General features: G+C 41.7%; 1 protein-coding gene and 5 non-coding genes across 6 annotated transcripts in view; 5 read left to right on the forward strand and 1 right to left on the reverse strand.

Moving 5' to 3' along the window:
• Positions 1-204: 204 nt before the first annotated feature.
• LOC131288769 (calcium uniporter protein, mitochondrial) overlaps positions 205-24,614 on the forward strand; it is a 100,147-nt gene continuing 75,737 nt past the window's right edge. Inside the window, exon 1 of the mRNA XM_058317946.1 lies at positions 205-466. Coding sequence (XP_058173929.1) covers positions 320-466 — 147 coding nt within the window. The 5' untranslated portion in view covers positions 205-319. The remainder of the gene's footprint in view (positions 467-24,614) is intronic.
• Trnah-gug (transfer RNA histidin (anticodon GUG)) lies at positions 17,371-17,442 on the reverse strand. Its single transcript has one exon. It is a non-coding gene; the product is annotated as a tRNA-His (tRNA).
• Trnav-aac (transfer RNA valine (anticodon AAC)) lies at positions 20,324-20,396 on the forward strand. Its single transcript has one exon. It is a non-coding gene; the product is annotated as a tRNA-Val (tRNA).
• Trnah-gug (transfer RNA histidin (anticodon GUG)) lies at positions 21,523-21,594 on the forward strand. Its single transcript has one exon. It is a non-coding gene; the product is annotated as a tRNA-His (tRNA).
• Positions 22,334-22,405, forward strand: Trnah-gug (transfer RNA histidin (anticodon GUG)). The gene has a single exon. It is a non-coding gene; the product is annotated as a tRNA-His (tRNA).
• Trnah-gug (transfer RNA histidin (anticodon GUG)) lies at positions 22,841-22,912 on the forward strand. Its single transcript has one exon. It is a non-coding gene; the product is annotated as a tRNA-His (tRNA).

A 24,614-nucleotide genomic window follows, 5' to 3' on the forward strand; every position in this document is an offset into this window, starting at 1 on the left:
CTAAAGTGCGTGGTGTGTGTGTGCGAGTGTGTGAGCGTGTGTGTGTGTGTGTGTTCCTGGCGCCAATTGTGTTTTTAAGGGGGAGGGGAAAAGTTTTTGTGAGTTTTTAAAGGGAGCCACAGTGCGCCACCAGAGTGTTGTGTTTGTTTGTTATCAACGGCGCGTGATTTTTCCTGTCATTCCTTCGCCCCTTTTCCGTGATTAGTGATTAGTTTCCGATCGGAGGAAAAGAAACCCGACTAAGCATCAGACGCCGGCAAAGCTTCAGCACTACTTTAGTACGGTTTTTAGGTGAAGAGAGCGCGCGAGAAAAGTAGAAATGGCCGCACCGAGGGTAGCCTCCACCGGGGGATTTTTCGTGAACCAGATGCTTATGTTCTGGCCGGAGCGACTGGCCGCCGGTGCAAGCCGGTCGACGTCGAGTACGTTGCTTGCCAGCTTAGCTAGACATCAATTGCTGCAAAAGGTAAGTGTCCACGGTAAAGCGGTTTGTTGTAATGCGATTCCGGTTGGCACGTGCTTCAGTAGCGGCCTCCAATCGGTTATGATGTCATATGAAGCACCAGACCATAATCGCATGCCCCTGTTCAGCATTCTTGGGCCCATTCCTTGGCACACGATGCGAGACAAGCAAAACAAAACAAAATGCTCTATTGGCGCACGCTGCTGAAGTGGGTCGTTTTACAAACCCAACTGACAGACAACAATACGACAGCTTGAATGTCAACTGACACCGGCGGGAAACGTTTTCACCCTGGGATAAAAAAAAACGTTGGCGACAGGGAGAGGGAATTTGATCTTTTCAGTGTCTGTACATTCTTTTTGCTGCTTGTCGTGGAAAAGGGTTCACTTTTCATCCGGAAAGCTTTTTACCACCCCTGGGTAAAACACCCCTTGGGACGGTTCAGGGTGCACCTGCTGTGCAGTTCGTGCTTCTATGCGTTACTAGAGCTAATTGCTTTTATTTCTTCTACACACTTTGATGCAAGTACTATTTTTGTAACGTCTTTCACGAGCCTGTGAAAGATGACGGGAATTCCGAGAACGGTTGAGGAGTGAAACGTTTTTTTGACTGTTTTCTTCGAACAAATCAAATCATTTTCTTTCCTCTGACACCGTCAGCTTATCTCACTTTTTATTATGTACTTTTTTTTTTTAATTTTTACATAACAATACATTCTCTTTCGGATACCCAAAGGCTAGTTAATGTGTATTATAATTAACCCTTTTTTCTTGTTTAAAATACTGCGTGTAACAAAAACCTAACATAAACAAGTGCAAGCAAATGCCCAACGAGGGTGTAAAAATAAAAATAAACCAAGCCTCCTTTCGAGGGGCGGAACGAGAAAAAGAAAAACCTCAATATATACTAACAAACCGTTTTCTACGCCGTGCATAAACACTTGTCAAAATCAACCAGCTGCCGGTATGTTCAACATTTCAATAACATTTGGTTAGCGCGAGCAAAACCGAAAAATCGCTTTCCCTTTTCTCCGGTTTCTGGTGGTTTGCGTCATATGGAAATTAGCATACGGCCGCGCAAACACCCAACACTCAACCCATCTCCAAGAGCACACACATGACGCTGGTGGATTAGTGTATTTTCCTAAATTTACCCCGAGGCCATTCGGAACTCGCTGGGAAGTTTTCTCCCCCTCACTGTCATTCCCTCCCCCACGTTTTGGTGTCCGAGGTGCTGGATAAGTGTGTGGCGGAAATTGGAGTGACATTTTGTTGTAACGAGTTTGTTGGATCGTTTTTCCTTCCGATGCATGTGTCAAATTTGGGACACAGTATAATTTAAACTTTTCGACACGGTATTTGTTATGTTGCTGGTTTTTTTTGAAAAATAATTAAAAGAAAAATTACAACTTCAGCATCAATCAGTACAAACGATAGTTATCCCAAAAAATAATGCATGTTCAATGATGGGGTGTCCATTTTTAGCTTCAAAATGTGCTGTATACATTTAGCAAATATTTGCCAAATAAATCGAAACATAATCAGGTTGAAAACATACTTGTTGATCGCTATGCTACCAAAGCAAATACTTCCCCGAAAGAGTAAATGTTTGAAGAACGACACTGTTGACTGCCAAACATTTGCTATCAGAGTTCGTACGTTCAGTGTCCGAAACATGTGATTGCGTTATCAGTACAATGCTTCGATGTTTCGGTCTCTCGTCAGTTGCTTGTAGCATGGAAGAAAAGAACAACGTGGCATGGAAGAAGATGAACTGGGGAAAAACGATGAAGTTTGATTGTGATGCCATAACAGATATGGATTTCACACCGTTCCGTGCCACGTCACTCATAAGTTGGTGACGCTATTATTTGTGTTAGACATAGATTTTTCTATGCTCCATAATTTTTGTTTTCTGCGTAAGATATGGTTAGTTTTGAAATGGCTTCAATGTTAACAGCTACAACTGAATTATTGGTTGCTTTAACACCTTTCTTCGTTTATAAAAACGATGCAAGACTCGTCCTATGATAGTATTATTTTTGGTATGGAATGTGTTAAACCTGTAATCAAACGGAGCGGAAAGAAGTTCTTTTCTTGTGTAATGCTGATGGAAGCTTCAAACGATGCCATGGCTTTGGCAACTTGTTTTTTCCCATGACGAAAAGCGCCATTTCACCCGCTCGTTTATCGAAATTAAAACCAAAGATTAACATGTTTGTATACTGCTTTGCTGTTTATTCACCGGCTCTAATCCTTGAAGATTACTACCGCTTTACTGCTGCCACCGGTCGGTCAAACATGCATTGATTAACGGTTGCGGTTTGACCTTTTTGAAGGTGTCGGTCTGGGAAAGGTTACCAGACAGTGATATTTCGTGAATGTTTTATATGCTACGTCCGCATTCCCTCTGGCTAAATAAGGTGTTGAGACGGTTCCTGTCACCATGGTCATTAAATGGGCCACATTTGCGCGACTTTTTTTCAGCGGAAAAATTTTAATTGTAAACGATGCACGGTGGTTGGCATATTCATGCACTAAACCCACATCCTCCTACGTCTGGTGGTTTTTGTCTGAACGAGCTAATCATTTTTTGAAAATGTCAGCCCCGCGTTTGGCGTTTGTTCGAGGAGAAAAGCCACATTATAAAGTGCGCCCGTGGATGAACAATTGGGCGATGGCGGCGTCGTCCGGATGGCGCCACCCGGCGCTTGTCTGTGGCGGCAGCCTTGAAGAATTATTCACGGGTCGGTAGCAGCTGCTGTCAAACATTTTTCGATCCAAGATCGGGCGCCATCTGGTTCCAAGGGCCGCACTTTACTTCTTCACAACGCTCGCCGTTTGCCAAGTGCTTTCATGATTCGGCTTGTGAAAATCTCGGCCGTTCCATCCGGGGTTTGTAGTCGATTTAAAAAGTCGCACTGGCTTATGCTTATGCCCCGGCGCCGGGAAGTTCTTGGAAGGTAAAAACGAATACTCAGTTTTATATCGTCAATGGATGTTTTTCGGTCATCGCAACTATTTGGAGGCATTCCAAAGTTTTTCGCTGATTTCCACATTCACTGCACCAATGCTGTGCGTCATAAAAAGACATACAAAATAGGAAGATTGTTGAGGTAAAATATTGGATTTTTCCGCGATGTTAAAGCTTTCAAATGAAATAGACAAAAGTGTCTAAAATGTTTTACCAAAATGGTTCCAATTAGCTCCATCCATCCCTTCACCTTAAAAGTTTTCTTATTAGCAATGTCCGACCCCGGGTGTAAGATGAAGGATAATTTTCCTTCGAAAATGCCTAAACTTCTGGCAGGCGGTGGGTGGAGGCAAAAGCTTGCAAACGTCAACTCTATCTCGGCCGATTCTAAAAGCATTAGCTTCACTCTCCGTGTTCAGCGATGCGAATGTTGGTAATGGATCAAACACCGAAAATAGACTTTCCAGGACAACACGGCACTTCATCCGACCGCTGCCTGGGCATCTCCATCTCCAATCCGAAGTGAAATAAAGGTTTCTCTCATCCCATCGATTTCCATTGGTTGGTCAATAAATCATAAATTATTCATAGGACATGATGGGAGGGAAAGGATGTGGAAGTGAGGTGAGGTTTTCCGTTCTTCTCAACCTTCCCAAGTGTCCACCGATCGCTATCGATGTGTTTCGAATTTACCGGTAGCTAACCGAGAAACCCCGGACTGGAGTGGCTTCCCTACGAAGAGCGGAACCTGACGCTCGGCGCGATGTTGCCCGAGATGCCACGCCGTCTATATCAAGTTCTTTTTGTCGTGTGGGCGCCAGAGGCGCGAGCGGGGGGATACAGTTGAATTAGTGTGGATTGGTAAAATGGAAAATTGGTCCGTCGATTGTGCCACGTCGACGATTGACGGACGGACGGATGACCACCAGGACACACGGGATGACCAACCGTTAAATCGAACCCAATCGACGGCCGGTGGTGGGCAACACAATGGCCACCATCGTGCAATCGGCATGAATAGGATCCTTACGCTCGAATCGGTTCGTTTTATTTCTTCCCTCTTCCGCTGACACACGATGACACGACGAACCAAACGCAAACCAATGTGACAGGGTATTTGGGGCGCATGGTAATGAGAAAAAAAATTGGACTTCCTGTCGAGCTGCGCTGTGCCACACGAATTTCCACACTCTTCACGAACCACATTCAATGTCCTGCCAAATTGGGAGCCGTTCGAATCAATAAATTCATTACACTCGTCCGGGCATGAATGGAGCCGAAAAACGTTGATTACAATAACCTGTCTGTGTGGGTGGGTAGTGGTAAATGATGGGAAATGGAAAATCAATTTTCCTCTCACACGATCCGCAGGTGTGCCGAGCCGCCAGGAGACTCTATTTGCCATTCAAATGGAACTAAATATTGTGCTCGTTACGAATCGTCGTTATGGTATTTCTTGGCTCGATTTGGTTCTCTTTTCTGTTCCTAACTTTCATACAAAATCTCAACATATGCTAGTCTCCCAAGCATATGTACATTGGTGCTTTTATTTAGCACGAGGAAAAATTCCGGTCCTAGCCGGTGCGAAGATGATGCCTTCTGCGTGCACAACAACGTTTTACTGAAAGGATGGTAAGTAAATATGGTACCTTACCCTCTGACGCTCGTCGATCCGAGTATAATCATTTCGCCGGAGTGACATCAAATCAAAACAGTTTTCCTTTTCAATTTCCGCAGCATTTCCATCCTCCGTTAGGGGTGGTTGTGTGTTTGCAAACGTGCTCGTATCGTGTACGGCATATGTACGCCGGATTCGGACGAATTGTAGATAAACTTGTTATTGGAGTTTTCCGGACCCGGGGATCCAAATGGAAGGGAAAACCGGTACAGCTTTCCCTCACGCACGCATCCATTTTGAGCTCTCCCTCGGTGGGCGTTGACGGGAAGTGATTTTCCTGTAGCAAATAAAAATATAAAAGGAAATAGTTAATAAATATTCATGACCACAATGGCGAATTGTGGACGCGTGGTGTTGCAAATAATCCTGGATTATAGTTTTCGGTTTTACTTTTCGGCTTATTGCAGAATGTATGAATTGGTTGAACGTAAAGAAAACCAATTGCAAAATGTGTGTGTGTGTGTTTTTTTTTGTCTATTCCTATTAAACACACCTGGAAATATGTCTTTCGGATAAATAATGCAAATTAAATCATTCAGCATCCGTCGCAAAGCCTTGCGGATGGTGGTGGTACGATTAAATTGGAATTGTGTCCCAGTATCGATGAATCTTGTTGAAAAAATAATAAATTGTTCAATTAATTAACAGGCTAAAGTATATCAAACAGATTGAATTTTAATGAGCAACGTTATTTTCATCCCTTTGCGTGTATTATTTGCGCAACCCTCTGCCATCCGGAGCCGGAGTTGTCCGCATTGCATTGCTGTGCACAATCGATTGAAACATGCACCGAAACAAGAGCGGTCGGATTTTTATGGGGAATAAATGCACCTCTGGCCCCGATGCTGAAGTCCGATGTTATTGGCAGACAACACCACCTATAGTGGTTTGTGTGTTTTCGCTCCTCGTTCTGCCGTAGTGTGGACTCACTGAGGCGGAGGAGAGGCACGTGTTGGCCGCGCCGCGGATTCGTAATTTAATTTCAGCCAATCGTGTGAACCGGACGGGGTGCAATTGAAGCCAAAATTTGATCGACTCTATTCGTGCTCCCTCCCACTGGTGCATGAAAAGTGATTTATTTAAGAGCGAAACATGATTGGATTAGCGTATTTTATTTGTTTGTTTGCGTTTGTGTTTATCTTTTGAATGGAGCCACCTGGAGCGATTGTGGTTGAGGAAGTTGTGATGAGAAAATCTGATCCCAGCTGGGACTCGAGTTAGTCAATCCGGAGCTGACTTGGGAGTGGTCTTCTGGATCCGAATCCGTGTGTGTGTGCCGTGGGATCAAGGTTGCTGGAACGAAGCAATACTTGCATCGAGAGGTTAGATCGCCACAACTGTTTATGTCTCCTTATCTTGGTGGAACCGAGTCCAAAAATAAACCAATTCTGATGTTAGAATCGACGTTTGAAGTAGATACCCAGATAGGGTTGTTGCAAGGATAGGATTGTATGTATTAGGATGTATTCGTTGAAGTTTTTTTATAGTTTTTGATCATGAATTACATGCACTACAACTAGTGATGGGCACTCCGGAACGGCTCCACAGCAACGGTTCCGAAGCCAGCTCGGACATTAGTCCGGAACCGGTTCCGGAGCATGATTTGTATTAGGATATATTCTTTAAATTTTTTTATAGGTTTCATCAATGAATTACATGCATTACAACTAGTAATGGGCACTCCGGAACGGCTCCGGAGCCGGCTCCACAGCAACGGTTCCGGAGCCGACTTCGGCATTAGCTCGGAACCGGTTCCGAACTACCGGCTCCGAACTAACGGTACCGGAACATGATTTACGCCAATGAAAGTTTCGTTAGTTTGTTAGTTCGTTCGATGAAAAGCATTTTTTTCAGATATCATACGGATGGTTAGTCACTATGAATGTGTTTTAAAGCATGGTACATCTATATAAAATTGATTTCCAACGTTATTTACATATGTTTGTGTGGTTATCATAAGTTCCAAGATGACGATATGTTTACTGTCAAATTGTTCTACAGGACTCATCTTTGGGAATAACCTTGCGTAGGATCTCAATAACGGATTTAAAATATGACAGTTTCAGATTCTATGGGAGCTACACGATAGTAAGGGATCTAGGACTCTAGACATGCATCCCAAAGAATCCGAATACAAAATCTTGAACTGAATTCCAATGCTGGATTCGGATCTAAGGAGCACGGATTTGTGATCGATTTCAGATCGAGTCCCAAAATCATATCCGTATCCTTTTTCCCAACACTTCGCGGATAGGCTATTTTTGCGATATGGCTCAAATATCATCAATGGACGGTTTTGGTAGGCATCATCCGACGTATTACGAAAAAAGCATAACAGAAACACGACTAGCTCCATTGTACATCAACCTCATAAACAACGTCTCTGATTGCTCGCTTTCAGTCGCTGTTGTGCCTGCCAGTCTTAAAGCCAGCAAAAAAGAGCCTGGCTTCTGTGACATATCGGCCTGACATGGTGCTGTTTTGTCGCACTTCATTTCCAGCCTTCCCGCCACGTTGATCCTAGGCTTGAAAAGTGAAACTGTTCGACTGTCACCGTCGTACGCCATGATGTGATCCTGGGAGCGTAAGCCCGTGACGGTACGATGATGCCTCGTTGCGTCTCCTAACGCGAGACAAGCTTGCTTCCTGTACGGCCGACTTGCTCTTTTCGCTTCGCACACGCTTCCCCCCCTTGGCTAATAATTGGCCTGTCAGGCACATCTGCGTCCTCGTCCTCGTGTAACGGTCATGTGCTACAAAGCATCATATCCTTTGTTAGAAGAATTTCGAAGACGCTGCGGTGTGGTTCTTTTCGCCTTCAACTATTCGCCAGCGAGCCCATCGAAATCCTTTATCGTTTTTGTTGGTATAAAGCAAGTGAATTCTATCGTAAATCTTCCTAAGTGCTTCCTTACACGTGCTGGAAATGAATGAGCCCGTACAACAGTATCTTAAACCGGTAGCTTATCTGCCACGTTGTCTAGCAAAATGGAACAGATAAGATACGGCACCGATAAGATTGTCTTCCGAGTTTAAATTCACCGCCTAGTCTCGTCGATAACTTTGATTATATAAGTACGATGACGTTCCACCATAGGGAAGGCGTAACCGACCGTCTTATCGTTCATAGATTAACCTTACCGGCATACCTACTCCGGTTTCTTGTGGGTCGCATGATGCATGGCCTAATCTATGACACGTTTTAAAGCTGCTAGTTCTTGATCTTCCTCCCGCCCCCGAAATCTGTGGGCGTGCACGAAAGTTTGCTAATCTCTTTTTCGCCCGACCTTTTTGGCGAACTTCGTCTGGCCTTGGCATAGTTTTGCTCGCCAAAGTTTTACCAAAGTATGCTGTTTTCCCCCTCCGGGGGATAGCATTTTTAAGTTTGGAAAAAGTATTTTGACAAGCTTTTTAGTTCTTTTTTTCCTCCCGAGTTGACATTCCACACCGTTCGCTTCTGCGATGGAATTGTGTTCGCCCAAAGCTGTGCTTTGATCGTGTGAGCGTGTTTTGAGTGCTTTCGCTTCAGATGGGGTTTTCCAGCGAATAATTTGTAATATGTCTCAGCCCAGATAGTTTTTCCCACCCTGGGAGACTGTTGGTTGTCTGTTGTGTTAGTTGTTTTATTTTTACTTCGGTAGAAAATATTATTACGGGAGCAACATTCCCCCGAACCTGAGCCTTTTGTTTCTGTTTTCAGTCAAAGTTCGTGCTGGAAAAGTGGTTTAAAAAACCCAAGGGTCCCGTGTTGGACAAAACTCACTTTGCCACTTCGACGCAGTTCGGGTGGAAAAATGTAATCTGGACGACATTCTGTAACCGATCGGATCAAAGGGAGACATCGTTGGATCGTCCTCGTTGTCGTCGCCCAAGCCGAAGGGCGAAGGGAAATGAACTTCTCTTCGGGCGTGTGTTTCGACGCTTTCGCTGGTGCGAAATCCTTTTGGGATTTCATTATCATAAAAGCAGCAGAAGTGAAGATTGTTTGAGCAGCAGTTCCCCCCGAGCGTGCAGCAGCTGAAAAGTGCTGCTCACGGAAAACCGAACCGTTCGGAGGATGGTTTTCTTTTTTTGTCGTTTATTTTTATTTTACTTTTTTATTTTCTCCGCCACGTCCATTTAGTGCCATCCGAGCACCCGTTCGCCATATTAAGTGGCCGCGGCGAGGGCGCAAAGAGCAGAGCACGGCTGCGACAAAGGCGTCGTCCTTCGGTTCGTGCTTGCCAAAGGTCTTCGCTAGGAGACATCCAGTCTGGTGGGATCGTTTTATTGTTTGCAGTCGGGTGCGTTTTGCTAGCGCCAAATCATGCCGTGTTCGAAAATAAAGTGTGTTTTGTTGATACCTTTGGAGAGAAGTTTTCTCGCCCATTTGTATGCTTTTGAAAGTTATCTTAAGGGTAGGAAGGGAGGGAAAAGAAGGTACACTGGTTTTCTCCTATGCCAAAAAAAATTTTTACACCAAATCGATTATGACAAGTTCAAGCGATGATGCAAGAACTCGATAAAAGGCAATGTTGACATTATTTATTTCGATTTTCAATGAATTTCGAACTTAGGGCAAATGAAGGTAATTCCGTTTGCCCTCCTCCTCGCCCACCCCTCGGTGGGAACTGCGTGACTTGCCGAAGTACCTTCTTAAAAATATCTCGATCAAACAGTCCGACCTCCCTCCTCCTCCTCTTCGTCCACGTCGCTGCCGCTAAATGGGCAATACATAAAACGTACAATGACGCTCGGGCCCATTTTTACGACTGCCGCCGCCGCCGCCGCCGCGACGTGCCTTTTGCGATGTTCGCCTCCGTTTCGTCGCCTCGGATGATCCTGTATTGCTCTTGTGCAAACTCGACTCGGCGGAACGCATGATAGAAAAGGCACGGACATAAAGTCTTACACTCGTTCGAAAAAAGACAAACGAAACCAAAAAATAACAAAAAAAAACAATCCGAGCTTCTCCGAAAATAAAACCGTACTTTTGGCTACGATCGGCAAATCACGGCACACCGGGCGCGCGCAGACCGGTTCTTCCAACATAATCTGTGGGGGGACAGAAAATGGAGCGTCGGATGGTATGTGGCATTCCATGATAGCGTTTTTTTTTTGTTTGGTTCCTTTTCGTATGCTTGTGGAGATAGCTTTATGAGGCACCTTTTTTGACGACCGAAGAAAATCCAACCCAAAAGAAAGATTAACAATAAGGGAAAGGTGATAAAATTACCGGTCTAGAGCAGAAAAATATCCACCCGAAGAATATATCGTTGGCTCGTGTGTCACCTTCAAACAAATCGCTTGGGTTTTTTTCATGCATTTCTTTTTGGTTGCATTGTTTTCGGTTTTCTCTCAGTTGAGCGAATTTTTACTTACTTGCTTCGGCGTCTTCGATCTCGGCGAGATTGACGATGAGTTCGAGCAATAAATTAACAAATATTTCCATTCATTTGACTCCATCGTCTTGCCCGTGATACATTTAACACGATGACTGCCATGTCACCCAAAAGTGGGAGACAGCAGAAATCAGTTCTAAAAAGTTTTTGACCCATAAATAAGTGAAAATACAACATAAAAAGTATAGTAATATTTAATATCAATTCCTTTGGGAAGCTAAGTTTGTTCAGTCTTCAAAAATCGTTGGAATAATAAATGTTAGAAATAAATTTTATTGAAAAAGTTTGTACTAAAAAGGTGTGCTAAAAACGCTTGACCGTCAACGTGTTAATGTGGTTTTTCGCAGTGTAAATAAGTATCAGTATTTGTATACAAATATTAAACTTTGGCACATGATACTTTAAAAAAAGATTACTTGGGTAGTACTTTCAATATAAATCGATACTGCTTATAAATCTAAAGAAAATATATTCCTGAATATTGTTCCATCATCTGCTTCTGCTACGCTTTGAAAATAAGCCCGCATCCTTCAGCGGCACTCTTCCACAAAGTATTAGGCGCCTCCATAAAGGCCCGTAACTCTTTTCATCCGACGGAACTTTCGGCTGAAACAAAACATGCTGCATGACATGGTGTGGCTCTTCTCACCAACTGTGGGGCGAATTCGACCTAGATTAAACGCCGTTGTTCAACAAATTGTACCAAAGTGTCCTACTTGAGGCCCTTTTCTTTTCCGGAAACGCATAGAATTAATTCTCATCAGCCGGGGGGAGAGGTGGTGAAGGTGCTTGGTAGCGGAACCATCGAAGGACTTATTCCGTTCCACCTAGTTAATTTCAATTTTGTCCAATTAGTCCAATACCGTACCCGAAAAGGACGGGAATAAAAGCGGATGCGCGGTGATCGAGAGCTTTTTCGAGCGCTTACATGTTTTCCCGACGTCCGACGACGAGGAGGGAAGTGCGAAAGAACTTTGGCATTCTCGCAGGCCAGGTATTGTGCCGAAAGGGATTCACCTCATCAGCGCAAACAATGCAGCCCACCAATACCATAACCACCACCACTAAGAAGGGTGCGCCAAGGACGAACGCTGCGGGCGTAATTTAGGTGCGATGGCGCCGGCTATTGATATTCAAATATTTAAATTTATTCATTGCCTGTAACGATATAGCTGCCACGGTATGTGTGTATCCCGGCACATGAGACAATACGCTGTGTTGTGTGCTGTGTGCCTTTTCTTGCTGTTGTTTCTAGCTTCCCGGGGAAAATGCGTATGTCGAAGGAGAAGAGTACGCTCCCCTTTTTGGACTCGCCCCAAGAAAGTATCTCCATCTTGATGCCCATTCATCGGAAGATATAATAGGGGGCTTTACGTGGGGAAACTTGGTGCGCAAACAATCGGGAAAAGTAAGCCCCATCTTATTGGTTGCCATTTCGTTGAGGTTGACCTTTCGATGGGCCACTTACAATCTGCTCTTTCGAGTGGTCTAGTTATTCTCGTTCGTGTTCTTGAAAGATAATACAACACTTGTTAAAAATTAGTTACGTAATTTGTTGTCTTAATAAACACCTTTTTAAAGTAACGATTATTGATTATACAAGAAGCTGCTGATCGATAAATGAATCACGTCCACAAAACTCGTCTGCCATTGCTTATTTTGACGTAGCAAACATTTCTATCGATTTTGTGCTGGTACGATTTTTCATTCGATCAAAAGCCCCAGACCGTAAATGGAAAATCTCGATCCACCTTCGGTCGGTAAGGATTGTAAAATTCAATTTGCACTTTGATCTGATACGGGTGTCGGTTTTACTGACAGCTTCCGTTATTTATGCGTTAGCCTGTGGGAGGTGCGCGACGCATAAGGCATTATGGATTGTTTGGTGGTGTTTTTTGGCGCATTGCAAAAAAGCAATTGGCTTTTAGTACATCGAATCCCGGGGCGTAGCTAAAACTTTTCGATGCTTTGGAAAATCAATTTTATGTTAATGTCAGTCTAACTCGTTTATCAATAGTTCTTACTTGCTTGACGCCCCGGCGTTGCTCGGTGAGGTTGAGAAAAGAGTTATGGGTTTACTCGTTACTTGAAAGTTCGATTTAATTTAATAGTTACAATAACGGTATATTTAAAATGGTTGATATTTCATCAATTTCCCCGTGATGTGTAAACCTTGTTATAGCTATGGTGGATACACTTTGACATTTGTTAACATGCTTGTTTTGTTTGTGTTAGTAAAACTGAGTTTAAATTGTAAAATTTAGATGATTTTATAAAAAAAAAAATAGTGATCAAACAAACCTTCAACAGCATCTACAGTGTTTAAACTTAGTGTGTGGCATGTTTCAGAAGCGACAGTTCAGTATTGGTCGAGTTTTTAGTGTACACGAAACTCCATACATAAAAAAAAACTAAAATATATAATAGATACACATCGCGAAGGTGTTTCACGTTTTGCATTGTATTTCAAAATTGATAAACTAATTGATTTACTCTTATTTTAACAAGAAATAAGTACGCCAATTTGCTTTATAGTAACTGTTATTTAGAAGCGTTCTTTTATATCCTTCGTTGAAAAAGATCCTAATTCAATTGTACTATTTGTTCATTTTCATGACTCTGGTTTTCAACTTGACTGACTCCTCATCAAATCACAGCGTTGTACACAACTTCCAAAACTATAAAGCAAAAAATAAAAAAAAACAACCTCCCCCTTCCTTTAACCACACCCTGTACTACCGCCCATCGCTAGATGGCCCATTTTCGCCAACGTGTTTGTGTGGGCCACTTGCCGACCGGAAAGCTTACTCATTCGGAAGTGAAAATGTTATGTTTCGGTTCGTGCCAAATAGCTCGTTTCGGGAGTGTGACAAGACGCATGGGGCGGCATACCGGTGTGACGGGTTACGGGTTCGCTCAGCCTTTCCAGGGCAAAACCAGTAGGTAGACCATCGGACCAAAGGCAGCGTCGGAAAAACATGTGCATTGACTTGCCCGAATAGCTGAAATACCGTATCAGCTCTCGGTTTATGCTGGTTTCGAACATTTTTATCCTTGCGGTTCGGTTTTGCGGCTTGGCAAATATGCTTTTATGATCTCCTCGACATCATGCTTACTTTTTTTTTGTTTTTTTGTGAAATAAGTTTAAAGTCCGTCGTATGATCAACTGAAATTTAGTCTTAAATAAAACATCACTAGCCGAATTGTATGTTTAATGAGTAAACAAGCCTGAAAGCAACAAGCATTGAAAAAGATACCCGGTGTTTGCGTTAACAATCTTATCTGCCAAAATTAAGAGCCATTTACTAAACCGGATTGATTCGAGCATTTCAGTGAATCTGGAGAGGAAACCAGCGATCTTATCGGCAAACGTAAAAGCCATGCAATATTTCCGATTGCAACTGGAACCGAGCGCTCGCTTGAGCGTGTGTCACGCAAATGACCGATTGTGCCAAACTTGCCTCGTACCTAACTTCTACCGCTCGCTAACACCAAAGTGTTTGTTTGTGTCAATTCCAACCGAGCACAACTCTCGGGCAGAAGATTTATAGATGTCGGCTATTGGGAAAAAGATTGATAAACATTTATCTTGGCTCGGAGATTGGTCCGGCACGATAAGCAAAGCTAGGGAGACGCTCCTTCTTGGCCGATTTGTTTACATTATTGATTGCCCAGTAGGTAAACGCTGGTCGGTTGAAGTATCTTGTTTGTCATGGATAGTGTATCTACTTGCGCTTAGTTGAATGACGATAGTTTGTTGGACGAACTTTTGCTTTTCTCTTCTGTTGTATGTTCCACAAAGATTCATTTAACTTTTCGTAAAGATGTTTGCTCTGACGTAATGTTCATGTATAACTCACTTCTCCATACTTTTAGTTATGAAAATCTCTTCTCTTCTCTTCTTCTCTTCTTCTCTTCTTCTCTTCTTCTCTTCTTCTCTTCTTCTCTTCTTCTTCTCTATATCTATAAAAATGGATGTTTGTTTGTTCGTGATGCTAAAACTCAGAATCGGCTGGACCAATCTTGATGACGTCTTTGTATGATTTGTTCCTTTTTACCCAAGAAAAGTAAAAAAAAGAGAATTTTAAAAATTCCCAAGTAAAATGGGAAAATTCGATAAAAACGGCTTTTTTCCATATCAAAAAGAATATTTACCATCTATATTGAAAACTAGGGTACGGCTGGATTTATCCCAACGAAGCCTTCTGGTGATTTGTTCCTTTTGTTTTATTTGATTATTAAGTCTTCTGATGGTTTGTTTCATTTGACTTAATTAAAGTGTTATAAGAATTAATATTTTTTTTTAATTTCAAGAAAAAGGAAGAAAACCAGAAAAATTGCTTTTAACATACAAAAAAATCATATAAAAGTTAATGTTTGTTTGTTTGTAACGGTAATACTCAAAATCGGCTGTGCCAATCTTGAAGATATCTTGGGATGATGCGTCTTTTTATCCAAAGAAGTGTTAGAAGAAGAGGGAAAATTCCCTAAGAAAAATCCAGAAAATGGGAAGAATTGTAAAAACGGCTTATTTCCATATATTAAAATCAAATATATAATTTACAACTAAAACTAAAAAAATCAATCTTAACGATGCTGTGAGATCAATTGTTCCTTTTGAGCCAAACGAATGCCTTTAAACAATTGATGCCATAGGGCCATTGCACTCAAATATATTGTTATAAACATTCTTTGGATTTGCCTGATATGTCGTGTCTTAAAGATAGATCTATTTTTGATATGTGTCGACATCACCGAATATAAGCGGCTTTCTTTAAGTTCCAATGCTTTGTTATTTCAATATTAGCATATTATTAATATTGGACGAGGCGAAGTTCGTTGGGTCAACTTGTATTTGATAGAAGTGGATATGATTGGAACCGTCTATTTAAAAATCTTGTAAAGTTTCATGTTCTTCTACGTGAACAGTGATTTACAGCCATTTATTATCAACAATCCCAAACAGGAGCCTTTCGCAAAGCTAATTTATGGTCATCTCGTTTTCTAGGCGTGCTTCATGAATACTAACTCCAAAACTATGGTAACAAAAGGGAAGGAGTCCATGCCAAAAAAAAGGGGACCACACCGCTCTGGTCTGCATATGTTTTTGTTACTGCCTTTTCCAGCCGCTTCGTCTCCAAGAGGGGGATCTTATTTTTATGACGTGTCTTTGTCCCTTTGGGGGTATTTTTTCGTCGTCGATCCTTTGATGGTGGCACGGAAAAAGGCTCGGCTAACCCCGGGGGGCTGTATGGCGCCTGGCAAACCTTTCGAGCACGATGTATTCTTCAGCGTATTGCGTCCCATCGAAAACTGCCCCCACCACTTGCTCTCGTATGTTCAAAAGGATTTGCTGACTCCTCGCTGTGAGCCTCAAACTAGCTGGGGCTAGCAGTTCTGGGCTTCGCCCTCGAGGCAGCGAAGAACGCGTGACTGGTTTTAATCACGATTACGCCTAGATTAGTGACCGTAATTTGTTTTATGTTTCGCTCGCTCCAACCGGTCGCGCGGAATCAAATGAACTAGCTGACCTGAGCAATTGTGAAACAGCGTTCTTACTTCCACATTTTCAATGTCGTTAGGGGGTAGCATGCAGTCTACAGTAACATCTTTTCTTCTGCTTCATTGCGGTCAGTATTTTGTGCCATAAAAAAACGGATTAGTGGGCGCCATTTGTGCCATCGCATAAGGTTAAGAAAAGTTCTCAACAAATTATGAAACTGTTATCAATGTTTTTTCTTGTTCTATATGGTAAAGAAGATTTTTACCAACGACAAGTTTATTATTTCTATTTTTGCATAATTCATTATTTTAAACATAAACCCATATCCTCTTCCTGCGCTTTCGCTATACTTATATCATATCAAAGAAGCGAATTTTGAATAAACCCTGTATGTAAGCCTTGAACAAAATTATGTCGGGCTTTAGAAGTAATATACACCCAGATCCCTACCAATTTTCCAGTAATCCGTTCGCGTAAGCGAATGTTTTATGATGCAGGTGGATTGGCTACGGCGACATAGCCAAGTTGGTTTGTTTCGTTTTACTTCGGTATCCACCGGTATTATTCAAGAATTGTGGGTAATTTTAGTCAAAGTACTTTTTACATATTATATATCAGTATATTATTCAAATTATAAGGCTTGCAAACGGTTTTGTTTTTTTCAAAAGAACATGTAGATTTATAAAAAAGCGATGAAGCATATCATCAGCAAATTAGGTTCATTCATTGTGGCATGGCCTTCGTGTTCAACTTAACACGGGCTAATTCCAAGCAATTTATCTAAAGGTATTTATTTTTTCAGCATAATGGATACCTCAATTTTTCTGCAATTTTTTTTCAGTCCGTCTTGGCGGGTTTTCTCGGTTCAACCAAAATAATTTCTTTGTCGAAACAAAAAGTAAAAAACAAAAATCGGTCTAATGAGCTGGTTTCTATAATTAGGTTCGCTCGTTCTACGATTGCTGTGGGTTAACACGGGTATGACGATAATATTCCGCGTGCATACTAGCACACCGAAAGAATAAACATCTGTCAGCAAAGATAAATGAAGCGTATGAGTTATCACCTCGCTTAAACCGGTGTTTGCGAGTTCGTACAGTAATTTTCGTTTGATAGAAACATTGTGTGTAGCTGAAAAGCTAAATGTAGTAAATTAATATGATGTAAGTAGAAAAATCGTTATGGACGGTAAATGTATTTGATTGGATTTACACCTTCTCTCAACTAAGGTGGAAAGCGAGACAACACAAAACAAAATACCTCCCCGTTTGACAAAACTACGCAGCCTGACACTTGCGATGAGCACGAGTTGTTTGGAGTAACTGAAAAAAAGTTTACCAACCTTCTTCCGTGACAGTGTTATTTCTAGCACTGCCGTGACCAGGATTCGAACCTGGGTTACTACGGCCACAACGTAGGGTCCTAACCACTAGACGATCACGGCTATCGAAGGCTGTTATGGATGGCGTTCACAAGTTGCGGCCTTTCTGCTTTCGCTCGAATAAAATCGCGCGTCAGCTCGAAACATGTATGCGTCAAGCGCGCAAACCAAACCAGCAAACCTCCCTCAGAGATAGCGAACTCGTATTTCCCATACCATTGCATTGCAATCGTTGTAGGGCTGACGAAATATGGTTCATGCCTGCTCGTTCCGCAAACGTTGGTTCATCCGTGATGTTTCATTTTGGTTTGGCGGTGGTGCTTGTCATAACAGATGTGTTCGACCCCGCTATAGATGTTCATACAATCGCTTCAACTGCGCAAAGTAGCCCTATAAACTACCAAGAGTTCGGTAGATAGGACTTGGACCATTAACAAACTGTCCACCTTGATAGAAAACTCATTTTTATAGAGGAACCCACCACTAAGCGCTTTTAATTGTATGCAAAGACCACAAAAAAATACGTCTACTCTCATGGAAAGTGGAATTTTGTGTTGAGTTTGGTTGAATTGCTGGCGAACAGTGCAGAAACCATCTCAAAAACCCTTAACGTCCAAAGTTAATCCCCCACCTAGAACTCTGGCGAATGGGCACCATCCTAACCGCAATGGAACCTCAATGTATGCTAGTGTTAGTGGCCAAGGATGTCGATGCCCGGTCCGACCGTGCCGCGTAGAGCCGGTGCGTTAAATGTAGCAAAAGTTTATCGGGCTAATACAACGGGACGTGCCCGGCATACTGCCACTAAAGTATACGCCGTAGAAGCCAGCATCGAGCAAACCATGGTTGTCCGCTATGGCCACCGCACAGTACGTTCTAGATTGGATTGTATTACTAGCTGGCAGGCAATGCCTAAGTGAAACGAGCTCGAAGGATTTCGTATTGTGTACGTGTTGAGGCTCAAAATGGCTCGAACTGTAGGTTTGAGGTTCGCCATGCTTTTCTATATTTGTGCTACGTCTACTTGACGGAAAAGATGTCTTACTAAGCAGCAGCCAAACACTAATAAAATTTACTTATCACAAAAAATTATTACAAAATCGGTCAGTCATGCTTACCATGAAAATCAGATTTAACACTAGAATACATTGCTCTGGAATCTTGCCCGAATGCTTTTTGGGGGTAATTTAGACCCCTGTTTTTCACTATAACTTTATTATTTTTGAAGATTTTCCAAATCCGTAACCTGAACTGTTTTAACAGAAAAATCTGAAATTTGTGTTTTAGATGTAGCTTTGGATATTGAGAAAAACCTTTTTTTATTGAAAAATATTCAACCGTTTTCGAGATATTAAAACCGAAAATTACGTTGGGTTGAAACAATTTGGATTCTAGTGTTAAAGATGTTGACTATGTTCGTTTTCAACTGAAGACCAATCACACCGATGTTTCTTGAGGTCTAGAATGGCCGTGCGCGTACACAGGTACTCTTTTCGACGTTCTGACCTCTGCTGCGGGGGATCAAATCCTGGTCACGGCCTTAGAAGATTTTCATAAGTTTAAATGTTGAGATTTTTGACAAACAAAAGAAGTATCTATGTTTTTACAGGATTGTGTGTCACTTCTTCTTATACTTTCTGATATTTGCTCCTCGGGTGGTACTCCGTGGAGCCGCTAACAATCACAAGTGATTTCAAATGGCCGTTTCAATTGCTCTCGTGAGCTTCAAACCCAATTTTGTCTGCAAATATTGACTTTCGCGCTTACCAAATAATCTCATGTTGTACAGCTTGCTAAATACGATGAAAAAATACAGTTTATGGTTCACACCTTCCTCTGGGGAGGCAGCTGTAATCATCTTTTAACGGGGTGCGGTGGTTTTTATAATCTTCTGATTTCGCCTCCTGGCACGTCGCGCTATTTGCAAGCGACATTCTTGTTTATTCATGGTTAAACGAGGTGTGTGACAATCATGTTTTGTGAATCTAATGTATCCAATCGTTTGTTTTTAATCAACTTGTCTCTCTTTATACATACATTTGTGACTCTATATTGAAATTGAAATCTTTCTTTCCCAATGTTTGCGTAATTCGTCAACAGCATAGTCACAAAAAAGATAGGCTGAATATTGTATAAAGAAAGATTGAATAAAGCGAATCAAACACATACCTCGCCATCGATGTTTAAGTGTTGCCAAAAGAACTTACCCAACTAAGGAGAAGCATTGAAAGATTGATTAATGGTAGTTGTGGTAGCTGGAGCTTCAAACGGCGTCCCATTGTGGCTTTGTTTCGAGAAAAGAAGTATCAAGAAATATTTCTTTGTACACCAGAAAGGATTGCCAAAGATAAATGTGCATTGATGTGATGGGATGGCGAAAAGTTTTTTACTTCTGTTGACCAAACTGTCAGAATGTTTCACGGAAGATAACAAACACTCGTCCAAAGCAACTCTATGCTCATCATTTATTTTCTTGCTCGTCAGAACGCTTTACGCGGTCGGAATGATTTCTGTCGGCTTTACGGCTGTCTGGCTGCTACATCCATCTTTGGCCAGCTCCGTGTTGTCATGTTGGGTCGGTAACCCAGCGAATCTCGGGACGCGAATTGTGTATCCTGCCATATCACGTTGTTCCCTTGCTGTTGAAGTTTGTTTCGATCGTTCGGTAGTGTATCATTTTTAACGGTTGTTGACGACATAGACACACCGTTTTTATGTCCCTATTCATCAGTGGTTGGGAAAAAAGCAATAAAAATAAAACCTACCGTAACCACCGCATTTGCTATTACTTAAATTTTATAGTTACTTTAATAGGAAAGCGTACGTTTAAGCTTCTGTTTGAGTTCTTCTATGAACATAGCTTACGTGTTTTAGTATATTTTTTAGAACACTTTTATGTTTTGAAATTTATTTTTATAAAGCGAAATGATGAATTGAGCCAACCGTTTCCGTGGTGTAGTGGTTATCACATCCGCCTAACACGCGGAAGGCCCCCGGTTCGATCCCGGGCGGAAACACTTGATATTTTTGTTCGATTAAAGTTAGTATTTATATTTAAACCTAAACCAAAAGCAATATGAAACAGTGTTCGTGTATCATAGTAGTACACATTTCAATTTTTGTTTGTGAAGCAAAAGTGTGGCCGATAACCCCGCTGACAGAAGTCCATATAAAAAAACGGCTTTAACTCGGCTTTAACTTGGCTTGTAGACAGTCAGACTATAAGCCAGAAGAGAATGCACGCTGTGACGTCATCGCTCTCTGCGCTTCCTCGCTCACGCTTCGCTTGCTCTCTGCTGTTTCTTCTCCCACCCCATTTCTTTCTTGTCAAATCAAAGCATGTGGTTTTGGTATCTTATAAAATCGCGAGGATGACAATTTATTAAAACAATCAAATACAATACAATATTAATACAATATTTTACTGCTGATATTGTTTAAATACTTATCCGTTAGTTTTACCACGATCGCCATTCCATCCATGGTGGTGCAGAAAAGCCTTCATTCTGCTTCGAAGCCGCATCTTCGCCGTGGTCCATTTCATACATCAGCTGCTGTTTGTGCCGCCTGACAATCACTTCTTTCACACTTCACTACTTCAATTCACTTTTAAGAATACAAAACTACACCTTTGAAGATGTGGAATCACGAAATTTGTTGAAGACAACATCGGATAACATTTCCCGTGTTGTTTACAATCCTACGCTGGCTGCTTTGACAGATTCGCTCAAAGTGGACTTGCAACCGAGAGTGCACTTGGTGTACTAGAGCAAAACTGATCGCGTCCAAAAACTAACACCCAGAAAAGGGAGAAAGAAAATTTTTTTTCGAATGTTGGAAAGGGATGACGGGATGAAATCGAGAGAGCGTAAGAGACTCTGTCAGCGGGGAACCTAAATGAACTGAATCATCCCGCGCAACCGATTTCAATTATGGCGTAAGCTCCAAGCTCTCGACGTTACGTTTCTCTTATATTTTGCTCTCTCAATCGTGAAACCGCTAAACTCTGGGCTTACCGTTCAACGTACTTTCACTCCTGCTCTTGCCGGGTACACTTCGATGCTCTTTCTTTTACACCATTCAGCGGGGTTACACATTCAACATGTTTATCAAAATTTTATTCGCTGCAAGTCAGCATCTACAGCCGTGATCGTCTAGTGGTTAGGACCCTACGTTGTGGCCGTAGTAACCCAGGTTCGAATCCTGGTCACGGCAGTGTTGCCATCCTGGTATGGAAATAACACTGTCACGGAAGATGCATAATCTTTTTTACCATATACATATTTTATTCACTTATTGATACATTGAAATGCAGCTATCAAATGTGTCAACTTTTTGTTACATGTTTAATTTAGCTCATCAAACTCTTCTGCAAAAGTTGTTTTATAAAGGGCACGGTAAACGGCAGCGTAATCCCTGGTTTCTCATTTATCGTCGATATTTGGGCCAAGCGTCATCTGTGCTTTGTTTATGTTTTGCAATTTGGTAAAAGTTGCAACATTCCTTGAAGATACGGCTATCATTTTGTGGTGTATTGTTGAAAATCGTACCCGTACCCTTAACGCTCACCACTTCGAGGGCGTGGGTTCGAATCCCAACCGAGACCGGACCCTCCCCTGTACGAGAAGACTGACTACCCACGTACACATAGGGTAAAAAAAAGCCCTTAACGGGCAGGCATGACCAACAAGGTCGTTACGCCACGAAAAAGAAGACCCTTAACGCTGAAACACGTGTGGTAGAACATATTGGAAACAATGTTTCCACTTCCAACCTTTATCTTTCAACTGATTTGAGCAAAGTCTGGTTGAGACCTCAAGCCAGTATCTTTTTATGACCCCTAAAAACGTGCAGAGGTACATCTTGGAGGGGATACTTTCACTTCAGGCTTTGTCTTTCGATGCATTTCTGGGAATTGCATGCTTGTTGAGACCTCTGCTAGTCAGCATCTACAGCCGTGATCGTCTAGTGGTTAGGACCCTACGTTGTGGCCGTAGTAACCCAGGTTCGAATCCTGGTCACGGCAGTGTTGCCATCTTGGTATGGGAATCACACTGTCACGGAAGATGTATGTTTATTTTTTTGTCCTATAATATATTCTCTTATTGCAATATTGAAATGCAGCTATCAAAAGTATTCACTTTTTGTTACATTTTTAATTTACTCTATCAAATTATTCTACAGAAGTCTGTTATGACCCCAAAACATGTGCGATCAAACCTTTTGGAAGCAATATTTCCTCTTCCAACCTTTGTCTTTCGACTGATTTGTGCAAAGTCTTGTTGAGACCTCAAGCCGGCATCTGGCGTTCATCTAGTGTTTTTTTCCACAAGCTTTTTTGTGACCCCTGAAAACGTGCGGAGGTACATTTTGGAAGGGGTACTTTCACTTCAGGCTTTGCTTTTCGATGCATTTCTGGAAATTGCAGGCTTGTTGAGACCTCTGCTAGTCAGCATCTACAGCCGTGATCGTCTAGTGGTTAGGACCCTACGTTGTGGCCGTAGTAACCCAGGTTCGAATCCTGGTCACGGCAGTGTTGCCATCTTGGCATGAAAGTAACACTGTCACGGAAGATGCATAATATTTTTTTCTATAAAATAAAATAATGTATAGTCGTGATTGTCTGGTGGGTAGGACCCCCCCACGTCACAGCCATAGTAGTCCATGTTTAATCCGGCCCCCACAGTGATTCCATCTTAGTAGGAAAATAACAACGTTGCTTTATCCACTGATGTTTTGACAAGCTATCCTGGGTGTTCTTTTAGGCTTGAATAGGGAATATAAATAAAAAACCAACCAAAAGTTCGTAAAACTAGTGCACGTAAACCTATGGTAAAATATCATTTATAATTTACTTCGATTCATTAATCTATGTTTATACCTAAAAAGTGCTATGGTAATTGCTTCACAACGGAAAACAATTGCATAACGAATAATTTATGGTCGATTAAGTCCGAGCTTACCTTACCAGAGGTGACCATCGAACCGGTCTTCGCTGGTGTGTTCTTTCCAGTGACCGAAAGCGCCATAGTTCACTGATCTGAGCACCCTTCGTGTGTCATCAAAACTTGGCCTTTCCAAATTCGATACCAGACTTCCTTGAACAATAACCTCCAATTTATCACTATTAGGAACTGTCGGTCTAAGACGGAACGCGCCAGTGGGTAGCGATCATAGAGAGGGTAATTATTATCAATATTTCATACCTCCGGGTTCCGTGTAGGTGTTACGAGGATGACGTTTATAAGTGGGAAAGTTAAACTTAGTTTGTAAACAAATAACAGTCGTGAAATGTTAATATTCCCGCATTGGCAGGAACATGGAATATTTATATGGAACAAGCTGACCCAACGAACTTCGCCTCGTCCAATAATACACTAATATTGAAAATAAAACAAAGCATTACAATTCAAGGAAAGCCCCATTGATTTGGTGTCTGAAGATGTCGACACATAACAATAACAGATCCATCTTCAAGTCGCGGCATATCAGGCAAATCCAAAGAATGTTTTAAAATTCCAGTGAACGATTCACGGCTTCGTTTTCATTTTCAATACGATTAATCAATTTATATAAGCGCGATGGTCCAACCGGAGTCATTAGCATAGGTAGGAGCTGCTAAAATTGTACGTACACTCAACCAATCTTAGTTTCGATACTATGGGTCATAGTTCACATAAACATTTGTGATAAATAATTTTTAGTTGAAGTGAATTGACAAATAGCAGGTTGCAAGCCCATGTTACTATTCACGAAGCAGAGGATTTTTAATTGGACGATTGGTGCTGGCATTTGCATTTAAGTCAATAGAATGCTACTCATATGCAAACTCACATTTTCAATCAACACCAATGCTTCATTGTAGATCATTAATTTTTTATTCAAAATTTTCCCCAAAATACATTCAACGTCTATCAGAACCTATATCTAGGCGATCGCTTGGAATTTCCTTAGGCAATGTTAAAGTTGTATTTTCTTGTTTCCATGAATAAAAATGAACAAATAATTTGATTACATCGTCAAGATTGGCTCAGTCGATTTAGAGTTTTAGCGTTAAAGACAAATGAACACTCATTTTTATAAGTTTCTGGCTTTTCATACGGATTTTTCTAACTTGCATTGTTTTTATTGGGCCAAAAGAAACAAAGCATCAGAAGACTTCGTAGGGATATGTCCAACCGTTTTCGCTAGAGAAGGTAAATTTTATTTGTTTTATATGGAAAAAAGCCGTTTTT

This window comes from Anopheles ziemanni, chromosome 2 (genome assembly GCF_943734765.1).
Source record: "Anopheles ziemanni chromosome 2, idAnoZiCoDA_A2_x.2, whole genome shotgun sequence".
In the NCBI taxonomy this organism is placed as follows: domain Eukaryota; kingdom Metazoa; phylum Arthropoda; class Insecta; order Diptera; family Culicidae; genus Anopheles; species Anopheles ziemanni.